Raw genomic sequence first — 15,589 nt, 5'->3', positions numbered from 1 at the left:
ACACTGTATACATGAGTGCTGCACCAGTTGCCTCCATCATTCATGGTTGTGGGCGAGTGCCTGGGTTGCAGCAAAACTCTCTTCGGTCCACTCTGCAATGTCGTCTGTCCTTTTCTTCCTTTGTCTGCGCCTTTTTCTTTTCCCCTGCACCGTCCCCTGAAGAATGGTCTTTGAAAGTCCACTTGATCTTGTAATGTGGCCATACCATCTCAGTTTCCTTTTCTTTACTGTGGACAGTAGATCTTCACAGTGTCTCATGTGCTGGGTGATGGTTCTTTGTACTTCTTCATTTGAGACATGGTCTGTGTAGGAGATGCTGAGGAACCTTCTGAAGCATCTCATTTCTACTGCCTGGATCTTCTTTTGCAGTCCTGTTGTCAAAGTCCATGATTTGCATATGTACAAGAAGATGGAGAGCAAAAGTGCATGCAGGAGTTCCAACTTGGATCTGAGAGTGATGTTATTGTCTCTCCAGATTGGTTTTAATTTAACCAGCATTGCTGTTGTTCGGGCTGTCCTTGCAAGGACTTCAGGTTTTGATCCTTCTCGGTTGATGATGGTGCGAAGACACTTGAAGCATTTAACAGTCTCCAGTTCTTGTCCACTGACAATGGTTTTCATTGTGATTGCCTCCTCACTGTTTCTCATCAGCTTGGCTTTCTCTGCACTGGTCTCCATGCGATATCTGGTAGATGTATCGTCCAGACAGTTCACAAGGCAGGCCAGTTCATCCTCACTTCCTGCCAGCTCATCAGCGTCGTCGGCGAACCTGAGCTTGGTTATGATCTGTCCTCCGATGCTGACTGTGCCGATATGGTCTTCCAGGGCATCTGTTATTATTTGCTCAAGGGAAATGTTGAACAGTGTGGGTGAAAGGAGGCAGCCTTATCTGACTCCAACTGATGGGTGGAACCACTCTCCAACTGTGCCTTGAACAAGTACCACACTGTGAGCTTTGGTGTGGAGCTAACTGATGGTCTGGATCAGCTTCTGGCCCAGGCTGTATCTCTTCACTGTGGCCCAGAGCGCATCATGCCACACCCTATCAAATGCCTTCATGAAATGGATGAACAAGTGGAAGATGTCCTGTTGATGTTGGTTGTATTCCTTGCACAGTACTCTTATGTTGAATATCTGTTTTGTTGTACTTCTTCCACTTCTGAATCCAGCCTGTTCTTCAGCAATTATTTCTTCTACCTGTAGTTTCACTCTGTTCAAGGTGACTTTCAACATCACTTTGCCTGCATGGCTGATAAGAGTTATGGTTCTATAATTCTGGCACTGCTGAAAGTTGCCTTTCTTTGGGAGACAATTGAGAGAAGATATAACAGTGCTGCGAAGAGACCCATGACTTTCTCGCGGTTTATTAATTTCAATATCTATATTTCCCTCCTCTTCAGAAAAAAACTGCTCATTCATCATTGCAGAAAAGAACGCTGACCTAGGAGCTCGTGCCGCTTGTCAGAAAGTCTTCGAACTGGAGGTGGCCCGAGCTCACCGCGTTTATTTGTGTTTTATTATTCATTGCTTGGATGAACCTCTCGGTCGCGCCAGCCAAAGGTTGTCGTAGTAAATCACCCACATGCTGGGCTGGAGTTGTGTGTTTTTCTTGGCTCTTAGAGTCAAGGAGCAGTGCAAACAGAGGCCGTTTCACAACTGCAAATGCGGGCTTGAGCTTTTTAACAAGCTTCCGATAATTTGCCCACTCAGATACATTGTAGTATCATTTTCAGTTCATTCTCGTCTAATTCCAAGAAAATTATTTATGTCAACAACTTTTAAGACTTGTCAAGTGTAGGGGCTTGAGTCAATGGAAAATACCACACACGGTGAAAATTGATTTTGTTGGTTATATTCTATATCAACTGCCGATGACGAAGTCTATGGCTTATATTTGGAGAAGCATTTAATTTTACAGGCAGTAGCTTTATTCCAAAGCAACCCACAAGTATGCCACTGTTAGTTTACAACCCCATTTGATTGTGGGATGACTGAGCACTGATTGCTGGTCCCGCCTGCCTTCCCTATATAGGCAGCGAGCAGCGGGATCACCTGACGACTACAGTTGCAGCAACACTCTCGTTAACTGCTCCTGAAGGGTTTGCAGTTCGCTCTTCTGTTATCAGTTTGGGTATTGTGGTTAGCCTGTGAACCTGCAGAGGGAGCAACACCACTGTCGCACAAGATCTTCCTCATAAACCACTGCAAGTCACATACAGCACTCAGCACTGCTCTCCCCAGCAACTGATTTAAAAAAACAGCTAAACTCGAACAGAGAATTTTAAAGAGCTGTGAAGTCCGCTGTCATTAAAGGTAATACAAATATATTTCTATAACGTTTAAATAAATGAATAAGACAAATATAATTTAGATTCTGGTTGTAATTCCATGTGCATCAGCGTTTTACTTTTATGGGTGTTTATTTTCATTTTAACTATCTGGTAATCTCTTTCTGAATGTACCTAAAATATGGTCATGGATATTCACAAATATATGTATGGAAATGAAAAAAGATAATTATCATATGTGAAAATCAAGTGGTTAAACATAGAAGGAATTTTGAAATCACTGAATGAGTGAATATTTTTGAATCATTAATAATCTGATATGAATTTGGAAAACCATGAATATTTGCTTTTCCTTACTGTTCTTTGCTGCTTGTCAAGACTTGTACAAATGTTGTTAGATTAAACTTGAACTCATTCCAAAATATGTGTTAAAAAGTCCTTTATGTTTATCATGCATTCTCAAGTGATAAATGTAGACTCAATATAAAAACATTGCAGAACTTGTATTTTGTTAGTGATTATAAATTATTGTTGTTATTTAGATACAAGATGCTGCATTGGTGTTTGCTGGTCACATTTATTTTGCACAGTACATCCTCACAAGAAACTGGTGAAACCATCACATATACGGTAAGATATCTTGAAGAACTGAACGTTAAGGACCATATAAGATTTATTATAATTAAATCAACTACTGAGGAGGACACATTTGTAGTCATTTATAATTCAATAAACTTACACTTTTAACGCACTTGATCGTTGATCCTTTCTGAAAACATTGCTGACTTAGTAAATGACAGTTCTCTTGATTTAAGTTTTTTTGGTATGTTGCAAACAATTATTATTAACCAATTAATGCAAATGTGTGCTGAACTTTGAAACTCTTTTTGCCTACAGCAGTGTACAGATGGTTATCAATGGGATCCTGAAAAACAACAGTGCAGAGGTAAGATAGTAAAATAAGAAAAACTGGGATTTCAAGTTTATCTCCATTTCACTTTGTTTTCCTTTTCCATTTTTCTGTAATTTTCATATCATATAGTAATGACATCAGAACTAATGATGATGAAGTATTTGACAATATTTATGAATGACCAGTAATAAATATTATTGAATTCTAGAAGTCAATAATTGTATCTGCAGAAATTTAACAAAGGTATTGGAAACATATTTAACATTATCATTCAATGCACATTTTAATACTTAAGAAAATAAATGACAGTTTTTCAAAAAAAACCTGAATAAAACTTAACATTGCTGATGTGTATTTTGATCAGCATCTTGAAACCAAAACAAGATCTGTCTTTCTTCTTGGCTATTTGTCTTGCTTCCCTGTTTTGAAGTTGAAGTACCCCACTTCCTTGGTCCTTCCACTGCTTATTTCTTCATCCTTTAGTCTCCTTGGTTACGGGGACTGTTCCATCAAGTTTAGGTTTATTGTCATCTGACTGCATGTATATACAACCAAAGGAAACAATGTTCCTTCAGACCACGGTGCACCCACAAAACAATCATCACCCACAGAACATAAAACAAAATATTACCACAAATAAGTTAATAAAATATAATTCAAAGTGCATGTGGTTTTCAGCACAGGTAAACAGCTTGCTGAGCCGTCAGAAGTGGCAGGGTATTCATTAGTCTCATAGCCTGAGATACCTAGTCTGGCAATCCTAGTCCTGATGCTCCTGTACCTCCTTCCTAATGGGAGTGGATCAAAAAGATTGTGGGATTGGTAGGAGGAATCCTCAACAATCCTTCAGGTCTTTCACCCAGTAACTGGCTATCAATGAGTCTAAAATTTCATTTCATTTCATAAATTTCATTTATGTTTTCTGGAGGTCTACCACATTAAAATTTTGTTCTGCATAACCCAAGGTGCTATGTACAGTTGAAGAGGCTCATATAATTACCTACCCTGCACTTACTCCACTACAGAGGAAAGCAGGTAGGTCAAAGGTCCAGATCAAGAATATCTGGGAGAGCCATGAAAGTGATAGAGAGGGAGAGAGAGGTGGTAAATTATGGAGATTGGGACCTTGAAAGTTGTTGGGCATAATTTGGAGTCTTGATCATCTGCTGAAGACTGTAGGCTTGCAGTTGGATATGGAGGTCAAAATCTAAAGAGGAATTGCATGAAGGGAATGGTACTGCAAAGAGTAAGTTTTTATATTAGAGCTTTATGAAGCCTAAGACTGCTTGCTGGAATCTGGTCAAGTAACTTACTCTGAAGCAGGACTCGCAGGTCTTGAAAAGACCAAGTTCTGCATGAATGTCCCAAGAGTGACATGAGATATATGCAAAATGTACATGTGGAAATCACATAAATATTGCATTATACACATCATAACTAAGCCTCTTCTTTCCTAGGTATGCTAATTCAAATTTCCGTCAACATTATGGACATGCATTTTTTAAAAACTTATCTAAGCCGAAGATGCACACTCCCACCGTTGGACAGGGGGTAATGGGGCTGATCAGATTTCTTCTTGTGCACCATTAACTTTTCTGTGATTCTGTGCAGTAATATCTGACCCTTTTTTTAGAAAACAGTCTTTCACTTTTTAAGTGTTTTTTTTTTGTTTTATTGTTTTTCAGATATTGATGAATGTGAGACTATTCCAGGTGCATGTAAAGGAGAAATGAAATGTATAAACCATTATGGAGGATACTTGTGTCTGCCTAGATCAGCTATTATTATCACAAATACTAGTGTTGAAAGTAGGAATGTACCCACAACCACTCTTGCTCCTGCTCGTGTCCCTGTTCCAACTCAACGGGTCTATCCAAATCTACCTCAGTTCCGGCCGTGGAGATGTGCACATGGCTTTGCACTTAATGATCAAAACCAGTGTAAAGGTAAGACAGCATTGTAGACATTTGATTGCAATTGGATGCTGTTTGAAAAAGAATGGTGCTGGTTATTTAACGTAATTATTATTTAATATAAACAAATATACAATATTACATTTATTGAGTATTTGATTATTATTCCAATGCAATGAGTTCAGTGGGAAATGTTATAATATAATCATTTAAATTTATTTCATATTTCCACAGAAAGTATTATTGCTTTTGTTATCTTTCACATTCTGCTTTTCACTGATTTAGGAAACTCATTTTACTTCATATTCTTGGCAATTACAGAGTTCAGGAGCACTTGGTGATCTGTGAGAATCCGGCAGGATGCAAAATTCAAGTAGGGAGGTTAGGCAATATCACTGACCTTTTCCTTGTAAATGTTTCTAAGATTTCTAATAGTACAGATGCTTTGTGCATTTTATACAGTCGATTGTTCTTCTATACAGGATAGTGACAAGTACCATCTTGAGAGGTTTCCAATGACCAGAAGCTTAATTGCTATGACTACAAGAGCAAATCAAAAGCCAGAGTGGCAACTGTCTCTGCTTCTGACTCCACAATGCTTCTTCACCATCTTTAGGGCATAAATGATGAATTCATCGTAGTGATTTGCTTTGATGAGTACTGTTGTAGCAATACTTCAGAAGCCCATTTAAACAAGGGGCTTCTAAAGCAGCCCACTTAATGGGGATCCACATTCTTGTGTAAACAATAATTCTATCTAACTTCTTCTACCCAAGCACCTGCAAAATACATTGTTCAGTGCCATGCCATGGTGTTTCCACAACTTATGAACTCCAGAAGAAAGACAACAGGAAATCCCCAAAAAGTTCTCCTCCAAGTCACATGCCTTCTTGACATGGAACTATAGTGCTAATCCTATGATCTTTGCATTTAACTATTCGTGCACTCCACCTAATTGCATTGTTGGAGTAGCTTCATCACAAGGTCTACGATTGTTCAACAATATGGCTGTTATCACCTTTTCCAGAGCTATTCAGGATGATTAACAAACTGGTATTGTATGAATGAAGAAAAAAATGCAACATATCCATATGAAATACCTATTAATTGTTCTGAGACTAAATGACGTGACATTGGTTTGAATTGACGGACAGGACGTGCTTAACAAGGCTTACAAGGCAAGGCTTACAAGCAAGTCACATACTTTTTGGGCCACAGTTGGTCCATTGGCTGAATGGAATCAAGAAAAATATAGTGAGATTTTTTAAATAAGTAACTATTAGAATCTAATTGACTAGTTCAGGCAAAGTCAGACATGAACTCTGCTGCACTGAATTAAATAAACATTTCAATACAGCTGACTGCAGAAAGAAAAGGTTCAAAGGTTTCCTTAATTAAATGCTCAAATATTATGTAAGTCTACAGTAAACAAGTGTGCAATTGCATTGAGGAGTCTGTCACCAACTTGCACATGGATTTACACTTCGGTGAACCTATCCTATTCAGCAGCAAAACAATGAAAAACTGCTTATTTGTGTACAAAGCAATTGATTCACATAAGTTTATTTTTAAAGACAAGCCTCCCTCCTCTCTATCTTTTTGCCACAGACTGTCCTGCTGTCTGTGCATGCACTATGCGGAAATAGGTAGATGATCTTGCAGCACATCTAGAGATAGGTGGTATGGCGTTGTGGGCATCACTGAGTCGCAGCTGAGAGAAGATCATAGTTGGGAGTAAAGTGGGTAGAGTTAACAAACTGCACATTCCTCAGAACAGTTGTCAGGATGTGGGATAGAAATTACAATGGAAGGTAGAAAAGGCAATGTTATGATAGTCATGGGGATTTGCATATGCAGGTAGAGAGGGAAGATCAGGTTGGTGTTGGATCCCAAGAGAGGGAATTTGTAGAATGCTTATGAGATGCCTTTGTAGAGCACTTGTGGTTGAGCCCAATAAGAGCAAAGCAATTCTGGTTTGGGTGTTGCATAATGAAACAGATTTGATTAGGAAGCTTAAGGTAAAGGAACTCTTGGGAGGAGGCAGTTATTATAATATGATAGAATTCACCCTGCAGTTTTAGAGGGAGAAGACAAAGTTAGATGCATCAGTATTACAGTGGAGTAAAGGGACATACAGAGGCATAAGAGAGGAGTTAGCCAAAGTTGATTGGAAGGAGACATAGAACATAGAACATAGGACATAGAATAGTACAGCACAGTACAGGCCCTTCGGCCCACAATGTTGTGCCAACCCTTAAATCCTACCTCCCATATAACACCCCCCGCCACTTTAAACTCCTCCATATACCTGTCTAGCAGTCTCTTAAATTTCACTAGTGTATCTGCCTCCACCACTGACTCAGGCAGTGCATTCCATGCACCAACCACTCTCTGAGTAAAAAACTTTCCTCTAATATCGCCCTTGAACTTCCCATCCCTTACCTTAAAGCCATGTCCTCTTGTACTGAGCAGTGGTGCCCTGGAGAAGAGACGCTGGCTGTCCACTCTATCTATTCCTCTTAATTAGCGAGGATGAAGGCAGAAGGGCATTGGCTGGAGCTTCGGGGGCAATCTGGAAGGCACAGGATAGATAACATCCCAAAGATGAAGTAGTATTCTAAAGAAAGGATGAGGCTACTGTGACTGTCAAGGGAAGTCAAAGACAGCATAAAATCCAAAGAGAGGACATATAATTTAGCAAAAGGTAGTAGGAAGTTAGTGCATTGGGAAGCTTTTTAAAAACGACAGAAGGCACATTGACATATATCATGAAATTTGTTCTTTTGTGGCAGCAGTACAATGCAACACATATAAATTACGATCATTATAAAAAATAAACAGAGTAATAGAGGAATAGTGAGGTGGTGTTCGTAGTCCATTCAGAAATCTGATGGCAGAGGGGAAGGATATATTCCTAAAGCAGTGTGTGGGTCTTCAATCTCCTGTACCTCCTCCCTGATGACAGTAATGAGAAGAGGGCATGTCCTGAATAGTGAGGGTCTCCAGTGATGGATGCCGCCCCATAGAGGTGCCGCCTTTTGAAGCTACCCTCGATAGTGAGGGGCTTGTGCCCGTGATGGAGCTGGCTGAGTCCGCAACCTCTTTTGATCCTTTATATTGGAGCCTCCGTACCAGCAGTGAAGCAACCAGTCAGAATGCTCTCCACTGTACTTGTGTAGAAATACTTTATACTTTATACTTCATACTTTATACTTTATTGTCGTCAAACAATTAGTACTAGAACGTACAATCATCACAGCGATATTTGATTCTGCGCTTCACACTCCCTGGATTACAAATATTAAATATTAAAAATAGTTAAAATTGGTAAATATTAACAATTTAAATTATAAATCATGAATAGAAAATAGAAAAATGGGAAGTAAGATAGTGCAAAAAAACCGAGAGGCAGGTCCAGATATTTGGAGGGTACGGCCCAGATTTGGGTCAGGATCCGTTCAGCAGTCTTATCACAGTTGTAAAGAAGCTGTTCCCAAATCTGGCCGTACAAGTCTTCAAGCTCCTGAACCTTCTCCCGGAGGGAAGAGGGATGAAAAGTGTGTTGGCTGGGTGGGTCGTGTCCTTGATTATCCCGGCAGCACTGCTCCAACAGCGTGCAGTGTAAAGTGAGTCCACGGACAGGAGATTGGTTTGTGTGATGTGCTGCGCCGTGTTCACGATCTTCTGCAGCTTCTTTCGGTCTTGGACAGGACAACTTCCATACCAGGTTGTGATGCACCCTAGAAGAATGCTTTCTACGGTGCATCTATAAAAATTAGTGAGGGTTTTAGGGGACAGGCCAAATTTCTTTAGTTTTCTCAGGAGGTAAAGGGGCTGGTGGGCCTTCTTGGCAGTGAGCTCTGCTTGGTTGGACCAAGACAGGTCATTTGAAATGTCTTAGTCTTAGAGACGTACCAAATCTCCTCAAACGCCTAATGAAGTTTGAGTGCTGTCATGCCACCTTTGTGATTAAAGATGATGAAATTACATGGTGTTTCTTCCAATTTTATTCAGAACAACTTTTAAATCACAGCATCAATTAAAAACCCATAAAACTTTCAGGTTATTGGTAATATGTTGTCAGTGGAGAAATGAAACTGTGAATAATGCAAAATGGGCTGCTTTCCATATCTGCTTCTTTAACATTTTTGATGTGGCCATTGTGAGGTGACTGCTTTGTGGCTGAATTGCTGAATTTGAGGTTTAAGAACTGGAGTTTTGTCAAGACAAGCTTCGGCAAAGAGGATGAGCAATGCAAGGCAAGGTAAGATGAATTACTTTCTCCGTGGTCTTGATGATTTAGAGATGGCAGTTAGGGTAGTTTCGTGATCCTCCTGCAGAATATGAGAGATCCAGGAAACTTCCAGATTCTCTGGTGACTATGTCTATGGGAAGTTTGTCTAGTACAAGCTCTTGACTGACCACATTAGGCAACTAACTGGAGCTGCAGCTGGACTCACACAGGAGCATCCATGGTGCTTAGAGTATCATAGACAGCAACTTTATTGAGATTGTCATTCTGAAGGTACAAGTAACAGGCAGTTGGGTAACCACCAGGAAGGAAGAAGGTGTAGACAGTGTTTGCAGGATTACCCTGTGGTCATTACCATCAGAAACAAGCATATTATATTGACAGGAGACCAGGATGGTGCATTGTCCCCTGGGTGCCAGGGTCAAGGGTGTCTCTGAACATTTACACTGAATGCCCTCATTATTTTATATTGTCTAATGCAAAACATGTATACTATAAATGAATGGAAAATTGTGGTTGTTTTCCATTGTCCTTAAAAGAAGCTTGGGATTATCTTCCATCTTAACTTTTCTAACACTTCTGTGACTTGACTGTGGCAATAAATTATATTTTTAGTTTAAAAAGAAATGGGGGAGGGGGGCACCACAGTAGCATAGCAGTTAGCCCGGCGCTACTACAGTTCAGGGTGTCAGGGTTCAGAGTTCAATTCCTGCCCCATCCGTAAAGAGTTTGTACATTCTCCCTGTGACCACATGGGTTTCTTCCTGGTGCTCCAGTTTCCTCACACAGTCCAAAGATGTACTGGTTAATAGGTTAATTGTTCATGGTAAGTTGTCCTGTGATTATGCAAGGGTTAAATAGGTGGTTTGTTGGGCTGGAAGGGCCTGTTCTGTGCTGTATCTTTAAGTAAAAAAATAAACACCCTCAAGGGGAAGAACAAGCAGCCAGAGGTTATTGTACATATTGGTACTAATAACATGTACAGAAAAAAGCACGAGATCCTGCAGAGTGAATCTAGAGAGTTGGACATGTTAAAAGGTAGGACCTCTCGGGTCGTATTCTCTGGATAACACAGTGCCATGCACCAGTGAGGGTATGATTAGGAAGATGGGCAAATGAATGTGTTGCTGAACAGATGGTGCAGAAAGGAGAGATTCAAGTTCTTGGGCAAATGGAATCTCTTAAAGGGTGGGGGTGAGCTGATCTGGAGGAATGGGTTGCACCTGAAATGGAGGGGAACCAATACCCTGATGGGGAGACTTGCTAGAGGTTCTTGGGAGGGTTTAAACTAATCTTGCAAGTGGGTGTTGGGGGGGGGGGCGTGCGCAGTGGGACCCTAAAGTAGTACTGCAGCAGATGAAGTTAAAGCAAATGCAGAGGCTAAAATGGGTGTTTGTTTTGTCGAGTACCTCTGCTCCATCTGCAAAGTGCGAAATTTCCTGGGTGACCAACCATTTTAATTCCTATCCCCATTTCCATTCAGACATGTCAGACCATGGCTTCCTCTTCTGCCATGGTGAAGCTACACTCAGGTTGGAGGAGCAACACCTCATATTCTGTCTAGGTAGCCTCCAAACTCATGGCATGAACATCAATTTCTCCAACTTCCGGTAATTTGTTTTCCCTCTTTTTCAGTTCGTCAGTCTGTTCTCTTGCCTCTTCTCCTCACTTGCCAAATCCTCCCTCTTGTAACCCTCCTTCTTACCTTTCTTCCATGGTCCACTCTCCTCTCCTAGCAGATTCCTTCTTCTTCAGCCCTTTGCCTGTTACATCTATTACCTCCCTGCTTCTTATTTTGCACCCCCTCCCCAACCTCCCAACCCCCATCTGGCTTAACCTATCACCTTCTAGCTTGTCCTCCTTCTCCTCCATCCACCTTCATATTCTGCATCTTCCCTTTTCCTTTTTAGTCCTGATGAAGGGTCTTGGCCTAAAACATTAACTGTTTATTCATTTCTATAAATGCTACCTGACCTGCTGAGTTCCTCCAGCATTTTGTGTGTGTTGCTCTGGATTTCCAGCAGCTGCAGAATCTCTTGTGTCTGAAATGAGCATGTCCAGTAGGCAGAGGCAGGACATGGAGCTCAGTGGGTCTGATAGGCAAAGCAGCATGTATTTCAATGAAGAAAATTGATGAGTAAGGCGGATAAGCTCAGGGCACGGATTTACACGTGTGATTGTGATACTATAGCTCCAGGTCCTCCCATCTTGTGTAAGCCCAACTGAAGTACAGCCCGTACATAACAATGAGCAATTGGGAGTACACCAATGTGGATTTGCCAGCTGCAGTCTTCTACTGTGTAGGAACTCAGTTCGTGGCCATATTCCAAGTTGAAAACTGTTTGGATTGCAACCAGTTCACAGGAATGGACTCTGCTACAAGGGCCTGTATTACGGAAATGTGGCTGACAGATGGCTAGGACTGACAGCCCAGTGTTCCAGGCTCCAGCTATTTCTGGCATAATAGAGATAGAGGTAAGAGAGGAGGAAAGTTACTATATTGGTTAGGGAGAAATACCTATTAAGAATATCTTGGGGGTGAGGGGTGGGATGTCCAGCAAGGCTATATGAGTTAGGACTTAGAAACGAGAAAGGGGTGATCACCTTGATGTGATTATGTTATAGATGCCCACGCTAGTCAGTGGGAATTAGAAGAACAAATATGTAGGGAAATTACAGATATGTGGGAATAATAAGGTTCTTAACGTTGATTTTAACTTAACTTCCCTAATATTAACTGAGACTGCTATAGTGCCAAGTAATGAGATGAGGCAGAATTTATAAAGTTTGTCCAGGTGCCTTTTGAGGCAATATCTAGATAACCCTACTAGAGAAGGGACTACACTAGGCCTTCTGTCAGCACCTGGGCAAATGGCTGATGTGTCAATGGGAGAGCACTTTGCAACCAGTGATCATAATTCTATTAGGTTTAAATTAGGCATGGCAAAAGTTGGGACCAGTTCATAAGTTTTAGTACTAAATTGGGATAGGCTAATTTTGATGGCATTAGATGGGAAATTGCAAAGGTTGATAGGGGGTGGTTGTCAATGGGTAAAAGGACATCTGGAAAGCAGGAGGCTTTTAAAAAGAAAAATTCAGGGCCAGCAAGAGCAAGGAAACATATGTCGGGTATAAGCAGCTGAGTTCAAGTAAGTCCCTTGAGGACTTAAGGGTTATACACTTAAGAAGGAAAGTAAAGGAGAATCCTAAAATATTTTTTGTGTATAGTAAGTGTGAAATGGTAACTGGGGAGCCAGTAAGTACCCTTAAGAGTGAGTGTGAGGACACAGGAGACCGGCAAGGACTTAAATGAATACTTCTCATCTATACTTTGGGAAATGATGTACTTGGGGAAATGCACAATGGAAATGTGAAGTTGTTTCGGGAGCACTTGCATGGAGTTCTGCATAGGTTTGTCCCACTGAGGCAGGGAAATGATGGTCTAGTCAACAGAAAGAAAGAAACATTCTTAAGGGTTAGGAAGCAAGGATCAGATAGGGCTCCAGAGTGTTACAAGGTAGCCAGGAAGGAGCTTAAAAATATATTGAGGAGAACTACAAGGGGACATGTGAAGGCCTTGGCAAGGAGGATTAGGAAAACTCTAAGGCATTTTACATGTATGTAAAGAACAGGAAAATGACTCTTGCCTGAAAAATCTGTTGCAACTCTCTGAAGAAGCAATAGGCAGGATAGACAAAGGAGAATTGGTTGATGTTGTGTACTTGGATTTTCAGAAGGCCTTTGACAAGGTGCCACATGTGAGACTGCTTAACAAGCTATGAGCCCATGATATTACAGGGAAGATCCTAGAAGTGGCTGATTGGCAGAAGGCAAAGAGTGGGAATAAAGGGAGCCTTTCCTAGTTGGCTGCCAGTGACTAGTGGTGTTCCACAGGGGTCAGTGTTGGGACCGATTCTTTTTAAATTATACATCAATAAGTTGGATGATGGAATTGATGACTTTGTTGCAGATGTTACAGACAATATGAAGGTAGGTGAAGAGCAGGTAGTTTTGAGGAAGTAGAGAGGCTACAGAAAGACTTGAACAGATTATCAGAATGGGCAAAGAAATGGCAAATGGAATATAGTGTCGGGAAGTGTATGGTCATGCACTTCCGTAGAACAAATGAAAAGGTTGACTATTCTCTAAATGGAGAGAAAATATAAAAATCTGAGGTGCAAAGGGACCTGGGAGTCCTTGTGTAGGATTTCTTAAAGGTTAGTTTGCAGGTTGGGTCTCTGGTGATGAAGGCATATGCAATGTTAGCATTCATTTCAAGAGTTCTAGAATATAAAAGCAAGGAAGTAACATTGAAACTTTATAAAGCACTAGTGAGGCCTCACTTGGAATATTGCGAGCAGTTTTGGACCCTTTATGTTAGAAAGGATGTGCTGAAACTGGAGAGGGCTCAAAGAAGGTTCACAAAAATGATTCCAGGATTGAATGGCTTGTCATATGCAGAGCGTTTGATGGCTCTGGGCCTGTATTCATTGGAATTCAGAAGAATGAGGGGTGACCTCATTGAATCCTATTGAATGGCGAAAGACCTTGATAGAGTAGATGTGGAGAGGATGTTTCCTATGGTGGGAGAGTATAAGACCAGAGGACACAGCCACAGGATTGAGAGGTGTCCTTTTAGAATGGAGATGAGGAGGAATTTCTTTAGCCAGAGAGTGGTGAAGCTGTGGAATTCTTTCTCACAGGCAGTTGTGGAGACCAAGTCTTTATGTATATAAGGCAGAGGTTGATAGTTTATTGATTGGTCAGGGCATGAAGAGATATGGGGAAAAGACAGGAGATTGAAGCTGAGAAGAAAATTGGATCAGCCATGATGAAATAGTGGAGAAGACACGATGGGCTAAATGGCCAAATTCTGCTCCTTTACCTTATGGTCATATGACTACCTTGACGGTAGGACCAATCAGGGATAAGAGAGGAAATGTGCTGGAGCTGGAGGAGGTAGAGAAAGTCCTGAATGAATGTTTAGCTTCAGTATTCACCAGTGAGAGGAACCTTGATGAATATGAGGTGAGTGTAGAGTATGGTAATATGCTGGAATATCTTGATGTTAAGGAAGAGGATACGCTGGAACATTAGGATAAGACCCCAGGGCTGGACCGGTTACTGTGGGAAGTAAGGGAATAGATTGCTGTGCCTTTAGTGATGATCATTGCATCCTCACTGGCCAGAGGAATAGTACCAGATGATTGGGGAAAGAAAATATTATTAATTTATTGAAGGTAATAGTGATAATCCTGGGAATTATAGACCAATGAGCCCTAGGCCAGTGGTGGATAAACTGTTGGAGAAGATTCTTAGAGACAGGATTTACACACATTTGGAGAAGCATGGCCTGATTAGGGATAGTCAGTATGGCTTTGTAAGGAGTAGATCATGCCTCAAGAGCCTTATTGAACTCTTTGAGGAATTGACAAAACATTTGACAAGGTTCCTCATAGTAGGCTCATTCAGAAAATCAGGAAGCATGGGATCCATGAAAACTTGGCTGTGTGGATTCAGAACTAGCTTGCCCACGAAAGGCAGAGGGCGGTAGTAAGATGGAGCATATTCTGCCTGGAAGTCTGTGATCAGTGGTGTTCCACAAGGATCTGTTCTGGGACCTCTGACCTTTGTGATTTTTGTAACTGATTTGGCTGAGGAAGTACAAGGGTGGGTTAGTAAGTTTGCAAATGACACAAAGGTCAATGGCTTTATAGATAGTGTAAAAGGGATGTCTTAGGTTCAACAGGACATTGATAGGATATAGAGCTGGGTTAAGAAGTGGCAGATGGAATTCAATCCAGAAAAGTGTGAAATTATTCACTTTGGAAGATCAAACTATAAGGTAGAATAAAGAGTTAATGGCAAAGTTCTTAGCAGTGTGGAGGACAGAGGGATATTGGATATAGATCCCTTAGTGTCACAGAGCAAGTTGATAGGGTTTTTGAGAAGGTATAAGGTGTGTTTGCCTTCATTAGTCAGTAATTGAGTTCAAGAGCCATGAGGCAATGGTGCAGCCTATAAAACTGATGAAACCACACTTGGAGTATTGTATTCAGTCTGGTCACTTAATTGTAGGAAGAATGTGAGAACTTTAAAAGTAGTGCAGATGAGAGTGTGCTTTCTAAGGATAGGTTGAGCAAGCTGGAGCTTCTCTCTTTGGGATGAAAAATGATGAGACAGAATTTCATAGAGGTGTACAAGATATTAAGAGGTATAAATA

General features: G+C 40.9%; 1 protein-coding gene across 2 annotated transcripts in view; it reads left to right on the top strand.

Annotated features, from left to right (window-relative positions):
• Positions 1 to 2,046: 2,046 nt before the first annotated feature.
• LOC140202203 (EGF-containing fibulin-like extracellular matrix protein 1) overlaps positions 2,047 to 15,589 on the top strand; it is a 107,622-nt gene continuing 94,079 nt past the window's right edge. Inside the window, exons 1-4 of one of the 2 annotated variants that reach the window (XM_072267067.1) lie at positions 2,047 to 2,313; positions 2,831 to 2,918; positions 3,186 to 3,234; positions 4,887 to 5,147. In XM_072267067.1, the coding sequence (XP_072123168.1) occupies positions 2,838 to 2,918; positions 3,186 to 3,234; positions 4,887 to 5,147 (391 nt within the window). In that variant the 5' untranslated portion in view covers positions 2,047 to 2,313; positions 2,831 to 2,837. The remainder of the gene's footprint in view (positions 2,314 to 2,830; positions 2,919 to 3,185; positions 3,235 to 4,886; positions 5,148 to 15,589) is intronic. The other variant, XM_072267066.1, reaches the window with a different exon arrangement.

The sequence above is a fragment of the Mobula birostris genome, chromosome 8 (genome assembly GCF_030028105.1).
Source record: "Mobula birostris isolate sMobBir1 chromosome 8, sMobBir1.hap1, whole genome shotgun sequence".
NCBI classification, from domain to species: Eukaryota; Metazoa; Chordata; class Chondrichthyes; order Myliobatiformes; family Myliobatidae; genus Mobula; species Mobula birostris.
The sequence above is the reverse complement of the archived record's forward strand: the minus strand, read 5'-3'. Positions and strand labels throughout refer to the sequence as shown.